The 25,432-nt window shown below is 44.4% G+C and overlaps 2 protein-coding genes across 6 annotated transcripts in view; one reads left to right on the forward strand and one right to left on the reverse strand.

Annotated features, from left to right (window-relative positions):
• Nucleotides 1-16,830, reverse strand: part of LOC110485238 (brain-specific angiogenesis inhibitor 1-associated protein 2-like protein 1) — a 74,783-nt gene extending 57,953 nt beyond the window's left edge. Inside the window, exons 1-4 of one of the 2 annotated variants that reach the window (XM_036941580.1) lie at nucleotides 16,631-16,830; nucleotides 16,432-16,492; nucleotides 11,346-11,421; nucleotides 11,003-11,089 (exon numbers count right to left, since the gene is read on the reverse strand). In XM_036941580.1, the coding sequence (XP_036797475.1) occupies nucleotides 11,003-11,089; nucleotides 11,346-11,421; nucleotides 16,432-16,482 (214 nt within the window). In that variant the 5' untranslated portion in view covers nucleotides 16,483-16,492; nucleotides 16,631-16,830. Of the gene's footprint in view, nucleotides 1-11,002; nucleotides 11,090-11,345; nucleotides 11,422-16,431 lie in introns of both variants that reach the window. The other variant, XM_036941579.1, reaches the window with a different exon arrangement.
• The window catches only part of LOC110538788 (brain protein I3), a 698,720-nt gene that overhangs the window by 68,224 nt on the left and 605,064 nt on the right, over nucleotides 1-25,432 (forward strand). The window lies entirely within an intron of this gene.

Below are 25,432 nucleotides of genomic sequence, written 5' to 3' on the forward strand. Positions count from 1 at the left end.
AGGGGAGGAGAGGTTAACAAAGGATTTTTAAGCCTTGAGACAAGTGAGACATGGATTGTGTATGTGTGCCATTCAGAGGGTGAATGGGCAAGACAACATATACGTGCCTTTGAAAGGGGTATGGTAGTAGGTGCCAGGTGCAACGGTTTGTGTCAAGAACTGCAATGCTGCTGGGTTTTTCACACACCAGTTTCCCGTGTGTCTCAAGAATGGTCCACCACCCAAAAGACATCCAGCCAACTTGACACAATTGTGGGAAGCATTGGAGTCGACATGGGTCAGCATGTGGGTGTCCCTGTGGAACACCTTCGGCACCTCGTAGAGTCAATGCCGAGACGAATTGAGGCTGTTCTGAGGGAAAAAGCGGGTGCAACTCAATATTAGGAAGGTGTTCCTAATGTTTTGTACACTGTGTATATTTAAGCAATAAGGCCCGGGGGTGTGTGGTATATGGCCAAAATACCACGATAAAGGGCTGTTCTTATGCACGAAGCAATGCAGAGTGTCTGGATACAGGCCTTAGCCATGGAATGGATATTGGCCATATACCACAACCCCCTGAGGTGCCTTATTGCTATTATAAACTGGTTACCAGTTTAGAGCAGTAAAAATACATGTTGGTATACAGTCTGATATACCACGGCTGTCAGCCAATCAGCATTCAGGGCTCGAACCACCCAGTTTATAATCTGCAGTATGCAATAGAGAAATAATCAGAATTTACATCTGATAACATCTGGAATGTACACACAAACACACTCACTCCAAGTTGTTTGGGAAAAAAGCATCTCTATGCTTGCATGCAAATCGTCCCACAGTCCCTCCGATGTTTTTGACTGCAGGGAAAATAATCCTAGCATCAACAGCAGGTGCCACCTGACACATTGCAAAACATGGGTTATCTAAATGGGTTGTTAGCCATTCAAAATAATGGAGCAGACGGCAGTGTGTGTGTGTGTGATGGGACAGTGGGAACGTTCCCCAATGTTGTCCCAGCGAGACAACATCCTACTTCACAACACTGGGGTGGACAAAGGCACCATCTGGACGGGCCTTCAGATAACCTGTCCATACATGGTGACAGGACAGAATAGGAACGCTGTCCAAAAACAAAACTACATTTTTCACAGTGAGACTAACAACTTGCCTCACATCACTGGTTGAGAAGGAGCTGCCTGGCAGACACATGAGGTGACACTGTGCATTGCTGCACTTCCGTTTACTTCTCGAGTTTCGAACCATCCAGAGAGTTGGGTTACATCTCAGAGACAGTGAGACAGAGAGTTGGGTTACATCTCAAAGACAGTGAGACAGAGAGTTGAGTTACATCTCAGAGACAGTGAGACAGAGAACAGAGAGTTGGGTTACATCTCAGAGACATTGAGACAGAGTTGGGTTACATCTCAGAGACAGTGAGACAGAGAGTTGGGTTACATCTCAGATACCGTGAGACAGAGAGTTGAGTTACATCTCAGAGACAGTGAGACAGAGAGTTGAGTTACATCTCAGAGACAGTGAGACAGAGAACAGAGAGTTGGGTTACATCTCAAGAGACAGTGAGACAGAGAACAGAGAGTTGAGTTACATCTCAGATACCGTGAGAAAGAGAACAGAGTGTTGGGTTACATCTCAGAGACAGTGAGACAGAAAACAGAGAGTTGGGTTACATCTCAGATACCGTGAGAAAGAGAACAGAGTGTTGGGTTACATCTCAGAGACAGTGAGACAGAGTTGGGTTACATCTCAGAGACAGAGAACAGAGAGTTGGGTTACATCTCAGAGACAGTGAGACAGAGTTGGGTTACATCTCAGAGACAGAGAACAGAGAGTTGGGTTACATCTCAGAGACAGTGAGACAGAGAGTTGGGTTACATCTCAGAGACAGTGAGACAGAGAGTTGGGTTACATCTCAGAGACAGTGAGACAGAGAGTTGGGTTACATCTCAGAGACAGTGAGACAGAGAGTTGGGTTACATCTCAGAGACAGTGTGACAGAGAACAGAGAGTTGGGTTACATCTCAGAGACAGAGAACAGAGAGTTGGGTTACATCTCAGAGACAGTGAGACAGAGAGTTGGGTTTAATGATATTAAGAACAGTAAGGACTACGGTGTCTTGTTCAACCCTCCATCTTCATTAGGTCAACTGTGACAGTGACTGCTAGCAATGTCAACCAGAAAAGGTCATGAGTCCGGGTGTTTGGCTTCCTGGATGAAAGAATGAAAGGACAGTCCTTCATGCTGACATTTGAACCCTGGAGGTGGAGGGAGGAAGCAGGAGAGGGAGGGAGGGGAGGAGGTGAACGTGGAGGGAAGAAGCAGGAGAGGGAGGGAAGGAAGGTATGTGTCAATCCTCCACTGACTCTCAAGAGTCTCTGGTTTCTGGGCTGATCAGCTCAGGTTTCTCTGTGGCAGCTCAGTAGACTCCATATATTCCACAGGTTACAGAGGCATGGAGGGAGGTCTTACTGACGCAGAGACTGCTGCAACTCAAGGTTTATCAGGCTCCGATAGGAAGGCTCTCGCAACATGCACCCTTCTCATTGACCGACCGGTAGGGCATTGGTCCTTACAGCTTTTCCATGAATTTCGACTTTAACGTTGCAAGATAAAGGCTGAGGAAATAGGACTTAGTGGTTATGGGCCGACACTCAGAACTTTTTACATACAGGACCTGGAAAGGAGTAGTTGCTGCCATATTCATTTCCCAATATGACAATGCTCAAGTCAATAGAAGTCAATGCAGGAACTTAAGATGTGAAAGATCATTTCCACTTTTAGTTAGAGTACATGCCCAGTTCAATTCCTGAATCAATGTTATTTATTTTATTTATTTTACCTTTATTTAACTAGGCAAATCAGTTAAGAACAAATTCTTATTTTCAATGACGGCCTAGGAACAGTGGGTTAACTGCCTGTTCAGGGGCAGAACGACAGATTTGTACCTTGTCAGCTCGGGGATTTGAACTTGCAACCTTTCGATGTACTGTAATTCAAATAGAGAGGGCCTCAACTTTGGATCATACTGTACATTAAATCAGAGTTCTTTGTATTGATCGCATTGGTTCTGACAAGCCAGTTGGTGAAGAGTAAAGCCAGGGTAAAGCCACATTGTTCTCAGAGGCAGCTGCATGTGGTGGTCACTGGTCAAGCATTACAGAGCGGTCTGCTATACAGTACATTAAGGAAAGTATTCAGACCCCTTCACTTTTTCCACATTTTGTTACCTTAAGGTCTTATTCTAAAAATAATTAAATGTTTTAAAAAAAATCCTCATCAATGTACACACAAAACCCCACAAAGACAAAGCGAAAACAGGTTTTCAGAAATGTTAATTCAAATTATTTCAAAATAAAAACAATAAATACCTCATTTACATAAGTATTCAGACCCTTTGCTATGAGACTCGAAATTGAGCTCTGATGCATCCTGTTTCCACTGATCATCCTTGAGATGTTTCTACAACTTGATTGGAGTCCATCTGTGGCAAATTCAATTGATTGGACATGATTTGGAAAGGCACACACCTGTCTATATAAGAGCAAAAATCAAGCCGTGAGGTTGAAGGAATTATCCGTAGAGCTCCGAGACAGGATTGTGTCGAGGCACATATCTGGGGAAGGGTACAAAAAATGTCTGCAGCATTGAAGGTCCCCAAGAACAGTGGCCTCCATTATTCTTAAATGGAAGAAGTTTTGAACCACCAAGACTCTTCCTAGAGCTGGCTGCCTGGCCAAACTGAGCATTTGGGGAAGAAGGGCCTTGGTCAGGGAGGTGACCAAGAACCCTATGGTCACCCTGACAGAGCTCCAGAGTACCTCTGTGGAGATGGGAGAACATTCCAGAAGGACAACCATCTCTGCAGCACTCCACCAATCAGGCATTTATGTTAGAGTGGCCAGACGGAAGCCAAGGCACATGACAGCCTGTTTGGAGTTTGCCAAAAGGCACCGAAAGGACTCTCAGACCATGAGAAACAAGATTCTCTGGTCTGACGAAACCAAGATTGAACTCTTTGGCCTGAATGCCAAGCGTCACGTCTGGAGAAAACCTGGCACCATCCCTACGGTGAAGCATGGCGGAGGCAGGATCATGCTGCAGGGATGTTTTTCAGCAGCAGGGAGACTAGTCAGGATTGAGAGAAAGATGAACAGTGCAAAGTACAGCGAGATCCTTGACGAAAACCTGCTACAGAGCGCTCCGACTGGGGTGAAGGTTCACCTTCCAACAGGACCCTTAGCACACAGCCAAGACAATGCAGGAGTGGCTTCAGGACAAGTCTCTGAATGTCCTTGAGTGGCCCAGCCAGAGCCTGGACATGAACCAGATCAAACATCTCTGGAGAGACCCGAATATAGCTGTGTAGTGATGCTCCCCATCCAACCTGACAGAGCTTGAGGATCTGCAGAGAATAAATATAGGTATGCCAAGATTGTAGCATCATACCCAAGAAGACTCGAGGCTGTAAGCTTGTAGCGTCATACCCAAGAAGACTCCAGGCTGTAAGCTTGTAGCGTCATACCCAAGAAGACTCGAGGCTGTAAGCTTGTAGCATCATACCCAAGAAGACTTGAGGCTGTAAGCTTGTAGCGTCATACCCAAGAAGACTCCAGGCTGTAAGCTTGTAGCATCATACCCAAGAAGACTCAAGGCTGTAAGCTTGTAGCATCATACCCAAGAAGTCTCGAGGCTGTAAGCTTGTAGCGTCATTCCCAAGAAGACTCAAGGCTGTAAGGTTGTTGCGTCATTCCCAAGAAGACTCGAGGCTGTAAGCTTGTAGCATCATACCCAAGAAGTCTCGAGGCTGTAAGCTTGTAGCATCATACGCAAGAAGACTCGAGGCTGTAAGCTTGTAGCGTCGTTCCCAAGAAGACTCGAGGCTGTAAGCTTGTAGCATCATACCCAAGAAGACTCGAGGCTGTAAGCTTGTAGCATCATACCCAAGAAGACTCGAGGCTGTAAGCTTGTAGCATCATACCCAAGAAGACTCGAGGCTGTAAGCTTGTAGCGTCATACCCAAGAAGTCTCGAGGCTGTAAGCTTGTAGCATCATACCCAAGAAGACTCAAGGCTGTAAGCTTGTAGCATCATACCCAAGAAGACTCGAGGCTGTAAGCTTGTAGCATCATACCCAAGAAGACTCGAGGCTGTAAGCTTGTAGCGTCATACCCAAGAAGACTCGAGGCTGTAAGCTTGTAGCATCATACCCAAGAAGACTCGAGGCTGTAAGCTTGTAGCATCATACCCAAGAAGACTCGAGGCTGTAAGCTTGTAGCATCATACCCAAGAAGACTCGAGGCTGTAAGCTTGTAGCGTCATACCCAAGAAGACTCGAGGCTGTAAGCTTGTAGCGTCATACCCAAGAAGACTCGAGGCTGTAAGCTTGTAGCATCATACCCAAGAAGACTCCAGGCTGGGCATCATACCCAAGAAGACTCGAGGCTGTAAGCTTGTAGCATCATACCCAAGAAGACTCGAGGCTGGGCATCATACTCAAGAAGACTCAAGGCTGTAAGCTTGTAGCATCATACCCAAGAAGACTCGAGGCTGGACATCATACCCAAGAAGACTCGAGGCTGGGCATCATACCCAAGAAGACTCGAGGCTGGGCATCATACCCAAGAAGACTCGAGGCTGTGATCGCCGCCAAGGGTGCTTCAACAAACTACTGAGTGAAGGGTCTGAATTCTTATGCGTATGTAATATTTCAGTGTTTAATTTTTTACAAATATATACATATTTGCAAAATTGTCAAAAAACCTTGCTTTGTCATTATGGGGTAGTGTGTGCAGATTGATGAGGAGAAAAAAATATTTAATACATTTTAGAATAAGGCTGTAACGTAACAAAATGTGGAAAGAATCAATGGGTCTGAATATTTTCTGAATGCACTGTATATAAACAGCTGTATTCACACGCAGTGCTCTGGGTTAACAGCCTTCATTAGGCTAGATTAGACACATACCAGAGGACTCTATACACCCTGCACCTTTTCCCTGACTGTCCCCGACTCAGACACACAGGGGGAGGATTAGGGTCAGCGGTCAGTGTGACTCAGCTGGGTGGAGAGGTCAAAGCCTCACCTATAACTGGTTCCCTTTCACATGGATCAGTTACAGGACCGGGAGGAGTAGAAACTACAGACACATATCCAGAACTGCTACTGACTGGGTTCTCTACCGCAATCCTTTATTTTGATTTCCCCTTAGGGGAAGTTCTATTGAATTCAATTGTACACTATTAAAAGAACTGGACAATGGAAACAAATACTGGGTTGCTGTTACTGCTGCGGACAAAGGCAAAGCAGCGGAGGGTAGTTGCAATGGAGGACAGCAGAACCCCTAACAGCACAGCTTTACCAGAGACAGCAGAACCCCTAAGAGCACAGCTTTACCAGAGACAGCAGAACCCCTAAGAACACAGCTTTACCAGAGACAGCAGAACCCCTAAGAACACAGCTTTACCAGAGACAGCAGAACCCCTAAGAGCACAGCTTTACCAGAGACAGCAGAACCCCTAACAGCACAGCTTTACCAGAGACAGCAGAACCCCTAAGAACACAGCTTTACCAGAGACAGCAGAACCCCTAAGAGCACAGCTTTACCAGAGACAGCAGAACCCCTAAGAACACAGCTTTACCAGAGACAGCAGAACCCCTAAGAGCACAGCTTTACCAGAGACAGCAGAACCCCTAAGAACACAGCTTTACCAGAGACAGCAGAACCCCTAAGAGCACAGCTTTACCAGAGACAGCAGAACCCCTAAGAACACAGCTTTACCAGAGACAGCAGAACCCCTAAGAACACAGCTTTACCAGAGACAGCAGAACCCCTAAGAACACAGCTTTACCAGAGACAGCAGAACCCCTAACAGCACAGCTTTACCAGAGACAGCAGAACCCCTAAGAACACAGCTTTACCAGAGACAGCATAACCCCTAAGAGCACAGCTTTACCAGAGACAGCAGATCCCCTAAGAGCACAGCTTTACCAGAGACAGCAGAACCCCTAAGAACACAGCTTTACCAGAGACAGCAGAACCCCTAAGAACACAGCTTTACCAGAGACAGCAGAACCCCTAAGAACACAGCTTTACCAGAGACAGCAGAACCCCTAAGAGCACAGCATTACCAGAGACAGCAGAACCCCTAAGAGCACAGCTTTACCAGAGACAGCAGAACCTATAAGAACACAGCTTTACCAGAGACAGCAGAACCCCTAAGAGCACAGCTTTACCAGAGACAGCAGAACCCCTAAGAGCACAGCTTTACCAGAGACAGCAGAACCCCTAAGAACACAGCTTTACCAGAGACAGCAGAACCCCTAAGAACACAGCTTTACCAGAGACAGCAGAACCCCTAAGAACACAGCTTTACCAGAGACAGCAGAACCCCTAACAGCACAGCTTTACCAGAGACAGCAGAACCCCTAAGAACACAGCTTTACCAGAGACAGCAGAACCCCTAAGAGCACAGCTTTACCAGAGACAGCAGATCCCCTAAGAACACAGCTTTACCAGAGACAGCAGAACCCCTAAGAACACAGCTTTACCAGAGACAGCAGAACCCCTAAGAACACAGCTTTACCAGAGACAGCAGAACCCCTAAGAACACAGCTTTACCAGAGACAGCAGAACCCCTAAGAACACAGCTTTACCAGAGAAAGCAGAACCCCTAAGAACACAGCTTTACCAGAGACAGCAGAACCCCTAAGAACACAGCTTTACCAGAGATAGCAGAACCCCTAACAGCGTAGCTTTACCAGAGACAGCAGAACCCCTAACAGCACAGCTTTACCAGAGACAGCAGAACCCCTAACAGCACAGCTTTACCAGAGACAGCAGAACCCCTAAGAACACAGCTTTACCAGAGACAGCAGAACCCCTAAGAACACAGCTTTACCAGAGACAGCAGAACCCCTAACAGCACAGCTTTACCAGAGACAGCAGAACCCCTAAGAGCGTAGCTTTACCAGAGACAGCAGAACCCCTAAGAGCACAGCTTTACCAGAGACAGCAGAACCCCTAAGAGCACAGCTTTACCAGAGACAGCAGAACCCCTAAGAGCACAGCTTTACCAGAGACAGCAGAACCCCTAAGAACACAGCTTTACCAGAGACAGCAGAACCCCTAACAGCGTAGCTTTACCAGAGACAGCAGAACCCCTAAGAACACAGCTTTACCAGAGACAGCAGAACCCCTAAGAACACAGCTTTACCAGAGACAGCAGAACCCCTAACAGCGTAGCTTTACCAGAGACAGCAGAACCCCTAAGAACACAGCTTTACCAGAGACAGCAGAACCCCTAACAGCACAGCTTTACCAGAGACAGCAGAACCCCTAACAGCGTAGCTTTACCAGAGACAGCAGAACCCCTAAGAACACAGCTTTACCAGAGACAGCAGAACACCTAACAGCATAGCTTTACCAGAGACAGCAGAACCCCTAAGAGCACAGCTTTACCAGAGACAGCAGAACCCCTAAGAGCACAGCTTTACCAGAGACAGCAGAACCCCTAAGAGCACAGCTTTACCAGAGACAGCAGAACCACTAAGAGCACAGCTTTACCAGAGACAGCAGAACCCCTAACAGCATAGCTTTACCAGAGACAGCAGAACCCCTAACAGCGTAGCTTTACCAGAGACAGCAGAACCCCTAACAGCGTAGCTTTACCAGAGACAGCAGAACCCCTAACAGCATAGCTTTACCAGAGACAGCAGAACCCCTAACAGCGTAGCTTTACCAGAGACAGCAGAACCCCTAACAGCATAGCTTTACCAGAGACAGCAGAACCCCTAACAGCGTAGCTTTACCAGAGACAGCAGAACCCCTTACAGCGTAGCTTTACCAGAGACAGCAGAACCCCTAACACAGTGTATGTAGGCTGCTGAGGGGAGGACAGCTCATAACAAGGGCTGGAAAGGAGAACATGGAAACCATGTTTGATGTATTTGATACCATTTCACCGATTCCGCTCCAATCACTACCACGAGCTCGTCCTCCCCAATTAAGGTGCCACCAACCTCCTGTGCCCTAACATCATAGCCTTACCAGAGACAACAGAAGACCTTACAACATTCTTTTCCTAATGTTTTAATATTTTTATAGTGATTTATCAGGGTGTGCTGCAGCATCTATGGTTTTACTACAGCAGCAACCAGCTGAGGTGCTGCATCACCCCTACATCCCACAGCTATGGTTTTACATCAGCAGCAACCAGCTGAGGTGCTGCATCACCCCTACATCCCACAGCTATGGTTTTACTCCAGCAGCAACCAGCTGAGGAACTGCATCACCCCTACATCCCACAGCTATGGTTTTACATCAGCAGCAACCAGCTGAGGTGCTGCATCACCCCTACATCCCACAGCTATGGTTTTACATCAGCAGCAACCAGCTGAGGTGCTGCATCACCCCTACATCCCACAGCTATGGTTTTACTCCAGCAGCAACCAGCTGAGGTGCTGCAGCACCCCTACATCCCACAGCTATGGTTTTACTCCAGCAGCAACCAGCTGAGGAACTGCATCACCCCTACATCCCACAGCTATGGTTTTACTCCAGCAGCAACCAGCTGAGGTGCTGCATCACCCCTACATCCCACAGCTATGGTTTTACATCAGCAGCAACCAGCTGAGGTGCTGCAGCACCCCTACATCCCACAGCTATGGTTTTACTCCAGCAGCAACCAGCTGAGGTGCTGCAGCACCCCTACATCCCACAGCTATGGTTTTACTCCCGCAGCAACCAGCTGAGGTGCTGCAGCACCCCTACATCCCACAGCTATGGTTTTACTCCAGCAGCAACCAGCTGAGGTGCTGCAGCACCCCTACATCCCACAGCTATGGTTTTACTCCCGCAGCAACCAGCTGAGGTGCTGCAGCACCCCTACATCCCACAGCTATGGTTTTACTCCAGCAGCAACCAGCTGAGGTGCTGCAGCAGAAATTCCACTCAAAATAGGTTCTGTATGCTGCTCGTGTGTGACAGTGTGTTGGATAAATACGATAGCCCACATAACCACTAGCGAAAATACACACGCACCAATTTAAATCAACTAAATTATGCAAATCAACCTGTAAACTAACAAGCGTGACATCAAATTTGTTTACATGGACTGGTATTTCCACCAATAAAAATGAATACTGAATATTGTTCTTTCTCCCTGTCAATTTGGCCAGCAACAATTTTATTTATTGTCTTTTCATTTATTTTATTGGCCAAAAGCCAGCAATTACCAGCTAATGGAAAACATGACACACACACACAGCTTTCATGACATTTCTGGACTTTTTGGAGTGTACAAATGTGATCATTAAAAATCCTATTTTCCTAACACCTAACCCCAAAACCCTAACCCCAAAACCCCTAACCCTTAAGCTTAAAATAGCATTTGAACAAATTCAGGACATTCAGGTGAATTGATAGGACATTGAGGTCATGATAATGTAGGAAAACAAGTATAGCTCAGTCTTACTGTGCAGCAGGATTTAATCAGCAGCTTTCCCCAGCGCAGCAGGGAAGCCCAGACAGTACCACAGACAGACACACACACACACACACACACACGCTGGGCTGCAAATGAGCATCCAGATTCAGGGGACAGATGTGGATCCTTGCTGTGCTAAAGTGTATTGGTGTGATCACTGGGCAGAGCAAGTCAAATCAGTGCAGTTTTCCTCCATGGGATTGAATCCCCGTTGGACGTGTAGTATATTTTAGGTGTATGGGTGCCACTTTACTGGAGCTATTGTCTGGCTGGTGACCACGTTGGAGTAGAACTCATGTACATACAGTACAGTCCAGCCAAAGCTCAGCTCCACAGCTGGGTTTGAGGGAGGCATTGGGATGGGAGGGACTATTGGCACCATCCCCCTCGCCAAGGGGACAGGTGATGAATCTACAAAGATCAATAAGAGATCCAAAAGAGGTCTACCAAGGGTCTCAATAGAGTTAAATCTGAGACATTCAGATATGGACTGTAACATGGCCAGGGAGGTAAGACTTACCCAACTCCCTGGAGACAGGAGAGACCGCAGCATTCTCTCCGATCTTAGAGACCGCATCAAAGTACACCTTTCCAGCCAGGCTCATCGCTGTAAAAAAACAAGTATGGCTTTACTAAATGTGGAAATGCAGAGTGTAAAAGAACTACTACACAAGCACCCTGAATTTAAAATCAGACCTACTGTTTATTATACACATAGATCTTTCAACAGTGAACCCCTCTATGACTAATGCATGAGATAACTGAAGATAAATGTTGGTCAGAGACACGTTCTGGTAACCAAGTAACCTGCCATGGCAATAGAATACAGAACAGGACAGTTCAGCAATAAGACGGCTGCTCACCTGCCACTGATTTCTCATAGCTCTTCCCCAGGTTGACCAGGTTCCTGAGCCCAGGGTTGAACTGTTCCATTACATTCTGGGAAGAGGAGAGAAGATGGGTAGTTGGGTTAAATGGGGTCACTGTCACATCAACATGAGATATTCTCAGCCTTTTCTCACTTTCTCTCTTTAGTGTTTGTTAGTGAGTGAGTGAGTGAGTGAGTGAGTGAGTGAGTGAGTGAGTGGGTACACCATTCACACGCCTACAGAGGGTGGGACTCAGAGGGTAGGCACATTGCCTACCCTACAACACCAGGTGTCACAGGAAGACCAAGAAGAACCTCAGGGATCTCAGGCACGGCCTATCCTCCCCACTTACATCACTCTGTATAAGAGCATCTTGGCTAAAACTGACACACTGGCCAATAGCTTCTACCCCCAGACCATCAGGTTGCTGAACAGCCACCACTAGTCAGCTACTTTTTAAAAAATGTTTACCTTTATTTAACCAGGCAAGTCAGTTAAGAACAAATTCTTATTTTCAATGACGGCCTAGGAACAGTGGGTTAACTGCCTGTTCAGGGGCAGAACGACAGATTTGTACCTTGTCAGCTCGGGGATTCAAACTTGCAACCTTTCAGTTACTAGTCCAATGCTCTAACCACTAGGCTACCCTGCCGCCCCCATGGACATTTATCATTGTTACAGTGGTAAATAAGTGTATATTATAATTTGTGTTATTGCCCCATTCACTTCTCTTGACCTGCACTGTTGGAGCTTAAGAATTTCCCTTTACCCTGTAATTACATCGGCTAACCTGTGCATGTGACTAATAACCTCTAAACTAAACTAATACAGTTAGCTCTACAGACTATGACCAAAGCAGCCAATGATTAACCAGAGATTGACCAAGGCCTACACTCTGGCTTTCATCTGCATTCCAATGGCAACACTGCCATTCCTCTGGCTGAGAAAGAAACACAAATGGAAACAGAATATGGGAGTAGACGGAGAGAAAAAAGAAAATCAAAAAGTGAGAGAGTGATGCATGTTATTATGCATGTTTAGAGATCATTTCCAATATCAAGAGGCTTTTTTTAATTGACAGCTCCAATTGATTTCAATAAATCAGGAATGCAAGTTCTCTCTCAGAAGTCTCTGTCATATTTTCTTCATTTTCCCAGAAGCCTCCATTCAATAAAATGACAATGGATTTGATTGATATGGATCCTTGGGGACCAGTAACGTCAGCTCTGTTATCATCCTATATAATTGATCCTCTGTGGGATCATGGTCATTGTCTCGGGGGTCTATCTTCCTGTACACACTTCTTCTCTTCTCTCTTATATGACAGCTTTCTTATTTATTAATGACATGCCCTGTTACATCATGTTTACATACGGTTTGGAAAGATACGGGTGAGTTACACCCAAGAATCCGGGAAATGATATATAAAACCATAGTAGCATATCAGTACAGTCTTGTCTATGAACAAAGCAGGAGGAGAAGCCAGTGCAATGTAGAATGTTATGGCTATTCAGTCACACAGTAAACAGTAGACTACACAATGAAAAGTAGACCGTATGCAATTCACTGGTGAGTCAACTGATCTGGCAGTAAACTTCTTATTTTATGTATGTATGTTATAATACAGAGGCAGGTTATAATTCATCCATTACTACGCTCAAGCAGGTCTCTATTATTCAGAAGGAAATAAAATCCTGCATAATGCTGCTGGGCTCCCAGGTAATATTTTAGATAGGACCATTTCGATCCTCTTTTGCATGTACTCACATCATATTAGGAATAAAGGCCATGTTAATAAGCAGTCAGGAGCAGCTCAGTTGACTTGCCTACCACTGAGACCTAACTGGGGATGTTGGAGTATGAGAGGGAGGCTGTCTAATCTTACCACAGTCAAACCCTGCAGCTAAATAATTAAACCTGTGGACACTTTTCCCTCCGTTTCATCATCACCTCAAGGAGAGAGATGAGCTAAAGGGGGGCTGTTCTGTTCCTGTTCTGACTGTCTCAGGGGACCAAAGTCTAACTCAGTCTAACTGCTCTCTGAGGTGGACTTCAACGCCAGTGAGAGGCACATCAAGGCATCCACTTGTTCCTTCTTTCTTTCTTTCATATCGCAGAGAGAAAGAGAGATTGCACACCCTATCACTCAACAACCTGTCGAGTGTGTGCACTGTGAGGGTGCAACACTTGACACCAAGCAGAGTGAGATACACAGTAATAGCTAATTAATCCTTAAGAGTCTAAGCCGGTGTGTGTGTGTGTGTGTGTGTGGGGGGGGGGGGGGGGGGGGGGGGGGTGAAGCGCATTGCGTTGCATTCCTGTCTGAAATGTGCTATATAAATAAAGCTTGATTTGATATTACGACCCCTTTAGGTATCAAAAAATATATATTTGATGAAACACTGAATTTGGCCTTACTGCTATTAGCCCATCGAAACGCATTGAATAACAGATTCATACATGGAAAAATAAATCAAAAGGAAGTTAGTTTTGAAGTGTCTGTCCTTATATCTGAGAGATATAAGAAAGATCAGGAAATAATTGGTATTATATTTTTACCCATATTTAACCCCTTTTTTTGGGGCACTAAAATAATTCCATACATTGAAATTAATTGTTTAACTGGTAACAGGTTACATTCAGACGAGTCTTGTAAGCATTCTTGAAATAAACGAAGAACACCATCGTGTTCGTGAGTCTCATCTGTAGGCCAAACCTTTCAGACACTACAGTTTTTGTGAGAAGAGCGATTTTCAGGATGTCTCATGGTCTGACAAACACAGCTGTAGCTCGGCCACCAGATATCTCTGGCTTAAACAGGCGGATTTTGATGGGGATTTTGTTATTATGCGGGGGTGTGGACATCGACTCTAGGGGGTTAATTAATGGGTATGACTACTAAAAACTGTTTTTCCAATGGCTTTGACAAATGTCAAATGAATCCATTTATGTGGATACTGTAACACTTAGGGTAATTGTATTCTGATATAACATTAAGTAGCATTTCTGATACTCAAATGTAGAAAATGGGACCCAAGACAACAGAGACTGAAAGAAACAGTTTTTCCCCCAAAAAAGACAGCTTTCCCAGCAATAGATTTTATACCACCTACTCATCTGTCAAAATGAGAGGCCATTAACTGACACAGCTGGTGTGTGGTCAATGGACATTAGGGAACTAATGATGGGATAAAAAAGGATTAAATGTGGTGGAGAAAACAATGAGGGGGAGTACTTCTCTGCTATTATGCTTTCTATTCTGTCTATTCTCTATAACCACCCAGACTCAGACCCTGCCTAATGACAAGTGTAGCCGATGAAACCATGACAATACACCACAGCTGGGCTACACTATGAAGAAGGGTATAGTTAGGACAACCCTTATTCATTATCACAGTGAACTTAACTGTATAGGCTACAGTCTTAAGTAGACAGTAGGCTACTTGAAAGCCTGCTCAATGATGCTAGGCACAAGTGGTGTAGGCTAACTGAAGACTCTCACAACAGAAGTATTATGTTTTGTGCCTCTACATCAGGGATGGGCAACTGGCGGCCTGCGGATCAATTCTCCAAATTTGGTTGTGCATCACCAGATCGCTTGTTATGCCAGTCACTCGATTAGCCAATGTCAGCTAACATTGTTTTAGATTGGTAAATGAATCTAACGGTAAGCTATCTAAACTTGTAGTAGGCTAAGCATGGTGTAATTACCAACCGGGGGTCCCATTGATCATCTGATATAATTAAATACTGCAAACATTTGTCCCCACCCAATGGCAAAATGTGTACAATTGCAGGAAATTAACTCAAACTTTTTTAAATGATCTTTGGCTAGGGCCGATATGGATGTGGGTACGCAGACCCATGAGCCACTGCGGCCCCTCATGAGTTTCCATTTTTTGTGGACCCCACCTGCTTCAAAGTTGCCCATCTCTCCTCTACATAATGTTCTTAGTAGCCTATGGCATGTGTGTCCACTGTACATGCATAGTACAATAGTGCACTTCATGACCAAAAGTATGTTGACACCTGCTCATCGAACATCTCATTCCAAAATCATGGGCATAATATGGAGTCCCCCCCCCCCCCACCGCTGCTATAACAGCCTCCATTTCTGGTAAGGCTTTCCACTAGATGTTGGAACATTATTGTGGGGACTTGCTTCCATTCAGCCACAAGAGCATTAGTGAGGTCGGGCACTGATATTGGGCAATTAGGCCTGGATCGCAGTTGGCGTTCCAATTCATCCCAAAGGTGTTCGATGGGGTTGAGGTCAGGGCTCTGTGCAGGCCAGTCAAGTTTTTCCACACCGACATCGACAAACTATTTCTGCATGGACCTCGCTTTGTGCACGGGGTCATTGTCATGCTGAAACCAGAAAGGGCCTTCCCCAAACTGTTGCCACAAAGTTGGAAGCACAGAATCGTCTAGAATGTCATTGTATGCTGTAGGGTTAAGAGTTCCCTTCGCTGGAACTAAGGGGCCCCTCCTCCACCAAACTGTGGCTGCTTGGCCATGGAAACCTATTTCATGAAGCTCACATCGAACAGCTCTTGTGCTGACGTTGCTTCCAGAGGCAGTTTGGAACTCGGTAGTGAGTGTTGCAACCGAGGACAGAGGATTTTTATGTGCTACGTGCTTCAGAGGTCCAGTTCTGTGAACTTTTGTGGACTACCAGTTCGTAGCTGAGCTAGAAGTTTCCATTTCACAATAACAGCACTTACAGTTGACTGGGGCAGCTCAACTGTCCGCAACAGGTGTGGCTGAAATAGTCTAAGCCACTAAATTGAAGGGGTGTCCACATACTTTTGTATATGTAGTGTATATCTAGTCTCTCTGGCTATAGGCCTACAATATTTGGGTGACACAAGTAGTGAGCAACCTGTTATCAACACCACTTTCGGAATTCAGGCAACTGAGGAAGTTATTACCCTACATAGTAAAACAACATTGCAGGTGTTTATATGGGAGGTGTTTTCACGGGGAAAGCCCGACCATTTATGGTATCTCATAAAGGTTAATTCACAGTTAATTATAATACATTGACTCAAGCAACACATGGTCTCATACGGTCGTTTACCTTGTATGTACTTTCGGTGAGCTTGTTCACTTCTTCAGGGTCCCTCGACATGGTTATATCCCTATTCACGCCCGTTAAAAACAATACAAATGTCCAGAATAAACTCCCCAGACAGAATAAATATGTGACACTATCGACTCATCGAATTCTTCATAACATGGCGCGCTCCATATAGACTGCCGAGAAAGATCCTATTTACCTGTCTTTCCCTTCTACAGTAGTCGATCATGAAAAAGGGAGTGACAATTTCTTCCGAAGGCAAAAGTGAAGTGCAACCGTACGTTCTCAAAGGACGGCCTGGGGTAAAAGCTGAGCTGTCAAACTTCTGCTTCGATTAACAGTGAGTCGGTTGGTGGGAAAGGTAGGCGGGCAGGGTGTTATTGTTCGACGTCATTCATTAGTGCTATGAAAGGTGACCGTGTACTGTGGACACTGGCAGGTGTAGGGCGCTCCCTGGAGGCGACCAATGGCCAACCACGTGGGCAGAATATGTATAATCTATGGAATAATTATAATCCATATCCTATTTATCAATACAAAGGTTAATAATTGAAAAACACCAGACACCATTTATTTAGGCTACCCTTCCCTTTCTTTCACACTAATTCCCTGCCCGCAGTCTCGATAAATTGAGAAACAAAACTTTATCAGGCTCAAACCTGTTGCTGCAATTTGACATAATATGGTGATGGGTCGTTCGCAAACGAATGGTTATTTTTGAACGGATCTTTTTGGGAAACGTCGAGAGCCGAATCGCATCGGATGAAAGAACCGGTCATTTGGCTAACTGAATTGCATAATGCTACTTTTTTTGTTTTAGTTTTTCAGGCCATCTAATAATTTGGCCAGGTACACATGTATTAGAACACGCATTTCACGATCTGACATAATGGTAGCATAACTTCTGGGCTGTACATTGGAAATTTGCATTGTTCTGGGTGAATGTTTACGCATGTTGGGCTCCTGAGTGGCGCAGCGGTCTAAGGCACTGCATATTAGTGCAAGAGGCGTCCTACACCCGAGTCCAGGCTGTATTGCATCCGGCCGAGATTGGGAGTCCCCGCGTCGTCCAGGTTTGCCCGGGGTAGGCCATCATTAATACATTTATTCTTAACTGACTTGCCTACTTAAATGAAGGTTAAAAAATAAATTTAAAAAACTAAGTTTGTTAGCCAAATGTTCCGTCTCTTTTACTTGAAGGGAGACAAAAGTCTAGAAAAAGTTTATCCTTAAAGTGGTAATATAACATTTACAAGTGAAGAGAAGATCGATATCACGAAGAACTACAACAAGCCACATAAATCACCATAGTAATAACACAAGTGTTACAGCAGTGCCTATGTCGAACTCTGATTCAGGACATCCTCTCGTGATTAGCCTACAATCAACAACGTTGACCAGCAATAAAACGGGAGGGAATTCGCCTTCGACAGCATGTAATGGTCCGTCTGAAATGCAGTGAAGAATCACTCGATGAATAAAGTCTGGATAGTACTAGGGCAGGGCCAAGGGCATCTAATCCATAATATGTTGTCCCGAAAACAGTCCAATCGGAATCTGCTGTCCCTGGCTGGGATATTACCACAACAACATACAGTTCCATCACTATCCAACAGATGTCAGTCGCTGCCACGTTTTTACAGTTCAATTCAGTGCCTGATGATGGTAGGAGAGGGTGTGTGGGAACATTACAAGCCCAATACAAAGTAATCTGATTTTAGAACACTCAACCTTTACATGGCATGATATAAATGTCATTTCTGGCCTTTCCTTGTTGGATGTTGCTTGCCTAGAAATGTATTATTTTTCCCCTATGATGGATTTGCTATGACTATTACATGCATTGCATCACTTTTGGGCCTGTGATTTGACAACCACTAACAAATCTATTTGGTTCACTTACCCTCAAATCAATGAGGGGAACAGAAATGCCATGCATATAGATTTTAAAAGCAAATTTACAGAACCTTTGCCTGTAAATGTCAGTTCAAGTCGAAGCCTGGAGTTTGTGCCTAGGGAGAGCCCCAGAGCAGATAGGATAGAATGTGATATGAGTCCAGGGCCTCTGGTTCTATTTGGACTGTTGTATTCACACACCGCCATTTTGCCTTCAGATGACAATGTCATGCTTTATTATTTCCTGAATCGATATTAAAGTTGGAATCCGTGAAACTGACATGTCCGTTTGCGATATTACAACAACAAAGACGTTACTTCACACAACGAACACGGTTCTTTCCCCCCTCAGACATCATTTCAAGCGCGATAGAACAGCTGACTATGTACTCGGCCTACAATCATTTTACCAAAACGCTGGATGATCATCTCCTCCGTTTGAAAACCATAACAAATCAACTTTCTCTGATCTCACACACACTCAGTTGGAATGGGAAAGACGTCTCTCCATTTGTGTAATTACTGGAAAGTCCTTGAGGCGCTAATACCTCAAGGTTTTTGTTAATTTGGTATGGAATGCACCTCTGGAATGAGTAAATCAGTTAGCATGACATCATGAAAGCCTTGACATTCTGGTTGATGTTTTTCAAAGTTATAGGCCTATGAATAGATATTATCAATAGCAGGTTGCCTCTGTGCAGATGTAACAGCTTTACGGTCAAAATGATTATACTGCAGTACTGCACATACAGTTTGGCTGATATGGGATACTATACTGTATATACAGTAACAGTCAAAAGTTTGGACACACCTACTCATTCAAGGGTTTTTCATTATTTTGTACTATTTTCTACATTGTAGAATAATAGTGAAGTCATCAAACTATGAAATAACACATATGGAATCATGTAGTAACCAAAAAAGTGTTAAACAAATCAAAATATATTTTGTATTTGAGATTCTTCAAAGTAGCCACCCTTTGCCTTGATGACAGCTTTGCACACTCTTGGCATTCTCTCAATCAGCTTTATGAGGTAGACACCTGACATGCATTTCAATTAACAAGTGTGCCTTGTTAAAAGGTAATTTGAGGAATTTCTTTCCTTCTGAATGTGCTTAGCAAATCAGTTGTGTTGTGACAAGGTACAGGTGGTATACAGAAGATAGCCCTATTTGGTAAAAGACCAAGTCCATATTATGGCAAGAACAGCTCAAAATAGCACAGAGAAACAACAGTCCATCATTATGTTAAGACATGAAGGTCAGTCAATCTGGAAAACTTCAAGAACTTTGAAAATTTCTTCAAGTGCCGTCGCAACAACCATCAAGCGCTATGATGAAACTGGCTCTCATGAGGACCGCCACAGGAAAGGAAGACCCAGAGTTACCTCTGCTGCAGAGGATAAGTTCAATAGAATTAACTGCACCTCAAATAAATGCTTCACAGAGTTCAAGTAACAGACACACCTCAACATCAACTGTTCAGAGGAGACGGAGTGAATCAGGCCTTCGTGGTCAAATTGCTGCAAAGAAACCACTACTAACGGACACCAATAATAATAAGAAACTTGCTTGGGCCAAGAAACACGAGCAATGAACATTAGACCGGTGGAAATCTGTCCTTTGATCCGATGAGTCCAAATTCAAGATTTTTGGTTCCAACTGCCGTGTCTTTGTGAGACGCAGAGTAGGTGAATGGATGTTCTCCGCGTGTATGGTTCCCAACGTGAAGCACGAAGGAGGAGGTGTGATGGTGTGCGGGGTACTTTGCTGGTGACACTGTCAGTGATTTATTTTGAATTCAAGGCACCCTTAACCATCATGGCTACCACAGAATTCTGCAGCGATACGCCATCCCATCTGATTTGCGCTTAGTGGGACTATCATTTTTTTTTCTCAAGTCTCTGGTTGAGAGAATGCCAAAAGTGTGCAAAGCTGTAGTCAATGCAAATGGTGGCTACTTTGAAGAATATAAAATATAAAAATAGAATTTGATCTGTTTAACACTGTTTTGGTTACTACATAATTCCAGATGTTATTTCATAGTTTTAATGTCTTCAGTATTATTCTACAATGTAGATAATAGTAACAATAAAGACAACCCTTGAATGAGTAGGTGTGTCCAAGTGTTTGACTGGTACTGTATATATATATATATATATATATAATTTGAGTGTCACATATACCAGAGAGAAAAAATATATGTACTTTTCTCAGTTAACAAATAGCTCATTATTCTCAATGATAAGTTACATACTGTAAGTTACAGACCAGTTTAGGACTGTTAGAATTGAAGCTGATGAGCTTATTATTCATTGTTCAACTTCTATACTAACACTCCAAAACAATTCCATTCATTGCATTTCCAAAAACGGTATAGTCATACTAGAAGTGATGTATTTTTCTGTGAAAACCATTTGCAACTCCACAATACTGTTTTATGAGTTTAGGAACAGTAGGGTTCCATAGTTTTGTCCAAGCAAGCTGGTGATCTCCACACCCTCATTTTCTTTCACATCTTGCTGTCTCACTCAAGGACACGTTTCCATCAGTGCTAAGTGAATAGACACTGACAGTGGTGCTGATAGTGCAGGAAGCAGTCAGCTTTCAGAAGAGCGCCTCGCTATTGTTAATCCAGCAAGGCCGCCTAGCTCCTATTGACATGTGATTTTCTTGCCTTTCTTCACATAAATGTTTGACAAAGTAGCAAGGAAACAGTGAAGGAAACGAAACCTAGGACGAAACTGCATATTGTTTATGTGACAACTAGTATCCAGTCAGTACTGGAATTAGCCAGTCCTGAAATATTTGTGTGATTTACGCAATGCACCTACCCATACATCCCTCCCAATCCCAGTCCTAGTTGGTCAGAGTGTGTGCAGGTGTTTGTTCCAGCCTAGCACTAACACACCTGATTCAACTAAAGGTGATCCAGATTGAGGCCATTATAAGTTTCTCATTTTGATCAGCTATGTTGAGGCTACATCCTGCACTCACAGCAGCCCTCTGAGTATGGAGATCTCTGTCTTAGACTGTGTCACCTTTTGGTCCATTTGTAAACTGCCTCAAAATGATCTAAATGAAGGAATTGCTAAATTGAGTGTTGTAATATTTAAGTCTTGCAACCCGTTCCCAACCCAGTCCAATTTGAGGAACACCAAGCATCAGGATACATCGTACTGTACCTCCAGCAATGAAAACAGTGAGATCTAGTCAGTATGAGATGAACTGAGCTGCAAGCATAACACAGGCAACAAGCAGCAACCCATTATGCTTGGATCTATTTCTGCTGTCTGAGTAATTATTAAACCACTGGTAAAATACAGATTTTTGTTGAACAGGGAATACATTAAGGCACTGTTTCTATGCTCTGAGAACACTTGGTGCTGCAGCCATCTTCTCAAAATTGCATTGCCCATTCGATTAGAGTTCACCTGTAGACACGAGAAGCTGTTCTTCTGAGGTCATTTCAAGGCACAGCATTGAAGTAAATATCATATTTAATTAGCTTTTTGTGTCTCTATGGTTCAAGGTGTGTACTTACCTCTCTAGGATGCTCAAGGTGCTGTTGTTTTAGTATAAACATTTTCAAACGTCACTTTTTTGCCTCCTTCAAACTTGTGTGCCGTACATATTCTCGAGAAGAAGGTGACCCTGAAGCTATTTTGTATTTGTCTGTGTTATAAAGCAGTGGCTGTTTTTCTTCTGTGGTTTCCTAGATGCAGTATCCTGTTCAATTAGTAACCTTGAATACTCCCATACAATAAAAGCGTATTGAAGGAGTTCTGTTCATACCACATCTGAAATGAATGTATGTGTATGAACCAGTTAGGGATCAAACAAATCCCCATTTCATTTATTGAGCATTGATTTATCCGTGCCAGACTGTTTCAAAGCTAGCCAGGGTGCCAGACTATTTCTACATTCATCAATGCTACATCCATTCCATCATTTCCATGTCCACCCAGACAGACTGGCCCTCTCCCACGTAGACCACTTCAAAGCCACAATGTTGTAACACGTTGAGTGATCTGAGATTCATTCTTATCGATGAACAATATTTTCTCACAGACAAATGGCATGTGTAGGATGACTTGTATTGATATTCAGAAGCTAAAACATCTTGCACCAATGCACACAGACAGCCAGCCGGCCAGTGGGGGCAAACAGCCCCAGCCTCTGTGATTGCTTTGATAATATTGTAGTGAGAGCCTTGCAGTGTGAACATTTCATAACATGAGTGAACTAACGCTGAGGGAAAGTCCACTGGGATCCACTCTGGTGGATGAGTCTGGGGCTCTGCCCCAGCTATATACAAGCTCTCATAGAAACAACCACAGAGAAAATAAACCAAAAACGCTATTTTCAAATGCATTTAGTAAACAAAGCATGTCGTCATTTTTCTCCACAAGACACCACCACCTCACTACAAAGGTATGCTCTGCCAGATGTAGGGCTCGTTTAGTTAGATTAATTTGGGGGTATGGAAAGCCTCAACTCTTCTCCTTCTTCACTCACTTCCTCCCATTCCTCCGTTCTTTGAGGTAACCACTGATCTAACACAGCCCAATAGGAGACATAGAGTCATTGAACTGTGTTTATACTGTGTTCTAGTCATGGGTCATCCTATGTACAGTAACTACTCAATATTACTTTTTCCACATTTTGAAACATTACAGTCTTACTCTAAAATTAAAAAACAATACCCAATAAAGACAAAAGGAAAACAGGTTTTTTGAAAATTTAGCAAATGTATTAAAAAATAAAAAGATAAATACCTTTTCAGACCCTTTGCTATTAGATGCTAAATTGAGCCCAGGTGCATCCTGATTCCATTGATCATCCTTGAGATGTTTCTACAGCTTGATTGTAGTCCACCTGTGGTAAATTCAATTGATTGGATATGATTTGAAAAGACACACACCTGTATATATAAGGTTCCATAGTTCACAGTGTATGTCAGAGCAAAAATGAAGCCATGACATCAAAGGAATTGTCCGGAGAACTCCGAGACAGGATTGTGTTGAGAACAGATCTGGGGAAGGGTACCAAAACATTTCTGCAGCATTGAAGATCCCCAAGAACACAGTGACCTCCATCATTCTTAAATGGAAGAAGTTTGGAACCACCAAGACTGTTCCTAGAGCTGGACGCCTGGCCAAACGGAGCAATCATAAGGGCTTAGGTCAGGGAGGTGACCAAGAACCCAATGGTCACTCTAACAGAGGTCCAGAGTTCCTCTGTGGAGATGGGAGAACCTTCCAGAAGGACAACCATCTCTGCAGCACTCCACCAATCAGGCATTTATGGTAGAGTGGCCAGACGGAAGCCATTCCTCAGTAAAAGGCACATGACAGCCTGTTTGGAGTTTGCCAAAAGGCACCGAAAGGACTCTCAGACCATGACAAACAAGATTCTCTGGTTTGATGAAACCAAGATTGAACTTTTTGGCCTGAATGCCAAGCATCACGTCTGGAGGAAACCTGGCACCATCCCTATGGTGAAGCATGGCAGCACCATGCTGTGGGGACTTTTTTCAGCGGCAAGGACTGGGAAACTAGTCAGGACCGGGGGAAAGATGAACAGAGCAAAGTACAGCGTGATCCTTGATGAAAACCTGCTCCAGAGTGCTCAGACTGGGGCGAAGGTTCACCTTCCAATAGGGCAATGATCCTAAGCACACAACCAAGACAACGCAGGATGTCCAGCTTCTGGACAAGTCTCTGAATGTGCTTGAGTAGCCCAGCCAGAGCCCGGACTTGAGAGGTTGAACATCTCCGGAGAGACCTGAAAAAAGCTGTGCAGCAATGCTCCCCATCCAGCCTGACAGAGCTTGGGAGGATCTGCAGAGAAAAATGAGAGAAACTCCCCAAATACAGGTGTGCCAGGCTTGTAGCGTCATACATAATATGACTCAATGCTGTAGTCGCTGCCAAAGGTGCTTCAAGTTTCTAGCCACGCCTATTGCTTACAGGTTTATACAATCTAGCACACAGCCATGCAATCTCCATAGACAAACATTGGCAGTAGAATGGTCTTACTGAAGAGCTCAGTGCCTACCAACAAGTCAGTTCATAAAATGTCTGCCCTGCTAGAGCTGCCCCGGTCACTGTTATTGTGAAATGGAAACGTCTAGGAGCAACAATGGCTGAGCCGTGAAGTGGTAGGCCCCACAAGCTCACAGAACGGTACCGCTGAGTGCTGACGCGCGTAGCGTATAAAAATAAATCATCTGTCCTCTGTTGCATCACTCAATACCGAATTCCAAACTGCCTCTGCAAGCAGCATCAATACAATAACTTCCATTGGGAGCTTCATGAAATGGCTTTTCATGGCTGGGCAGCCGCACACACTGGGCAGCCGCCTAAACTCACCATGCACAATGCCAAGCATCGGCTGGAGTGGTGTAAAGCCTGCCACCATTGGATACTGGAGCAGTGGAAATGCGTTCTCTGGACTGATTAATTACACTTCACTATCTGGCTGTCAGACGGAGGAATCTGGATTTGGTGGATGCCAGGAGAACGCTACCTACCCCAATGCATAGTGCCCACTGTAAAGTTTGGTAGAGGAGGAATAATGGTCTGGGGCTGTTTTTCATAGTTTCGGGCTCGGGCCCTTAGTTCCAGTGAAGGGAAAGCTTAACAATATAGCATACAGTGACATTCTAGACGATTCTGTGCTTCCAACATTCTGGCAACAGTTTGGGAAAGGCCCTTTCCTATTTCAGCATGACAATGTCCCTAAGCACAAAGCAAGGTCCATACAGAAATGGTTTGGCGAGATCGGTGAGGAAAACTTGACTGGCCTGCACAGAGCCCTGACCTCAACCCCATCGAACACCTTTGGGACTGCGAGCCAGGCCTCATCGCCTAACGTCAGTGCCCAACCTCACTAATGCTCTTGTGGTCTCCGCAGAAATGTTCCAACATCTAGTGGAAAGCCTTCCCAGAAGTTATAGCAGCAAAAGGGGGACCAATTCCATATTAATGCCCATGATTTTGGAATGAGATGTTTGACGAGCAGGTGTCAACATACATTTGGTCATGTAGTGTAGAGACTCTGAAAGCTCATTGTGATATTTCTTAATTTCTTAATTTTGACT

This window comes from Oncorhynchus mykiss, chromosome 13 (assembly GCF_013265735.2).
Source record: "Oncorhynchus mykiss isolate Arlee chromosome 13, USDA_OmykA_1.1, whole genome shotgun sequence".
Taxonomy (NCBI): domain Eukaryota; kingdom Metazoa; phylum Chordata; class Actinopteri; order Salmoniformes; family Salmonidae; genus Oncorhynchus; species Oncorhynchus mykiss.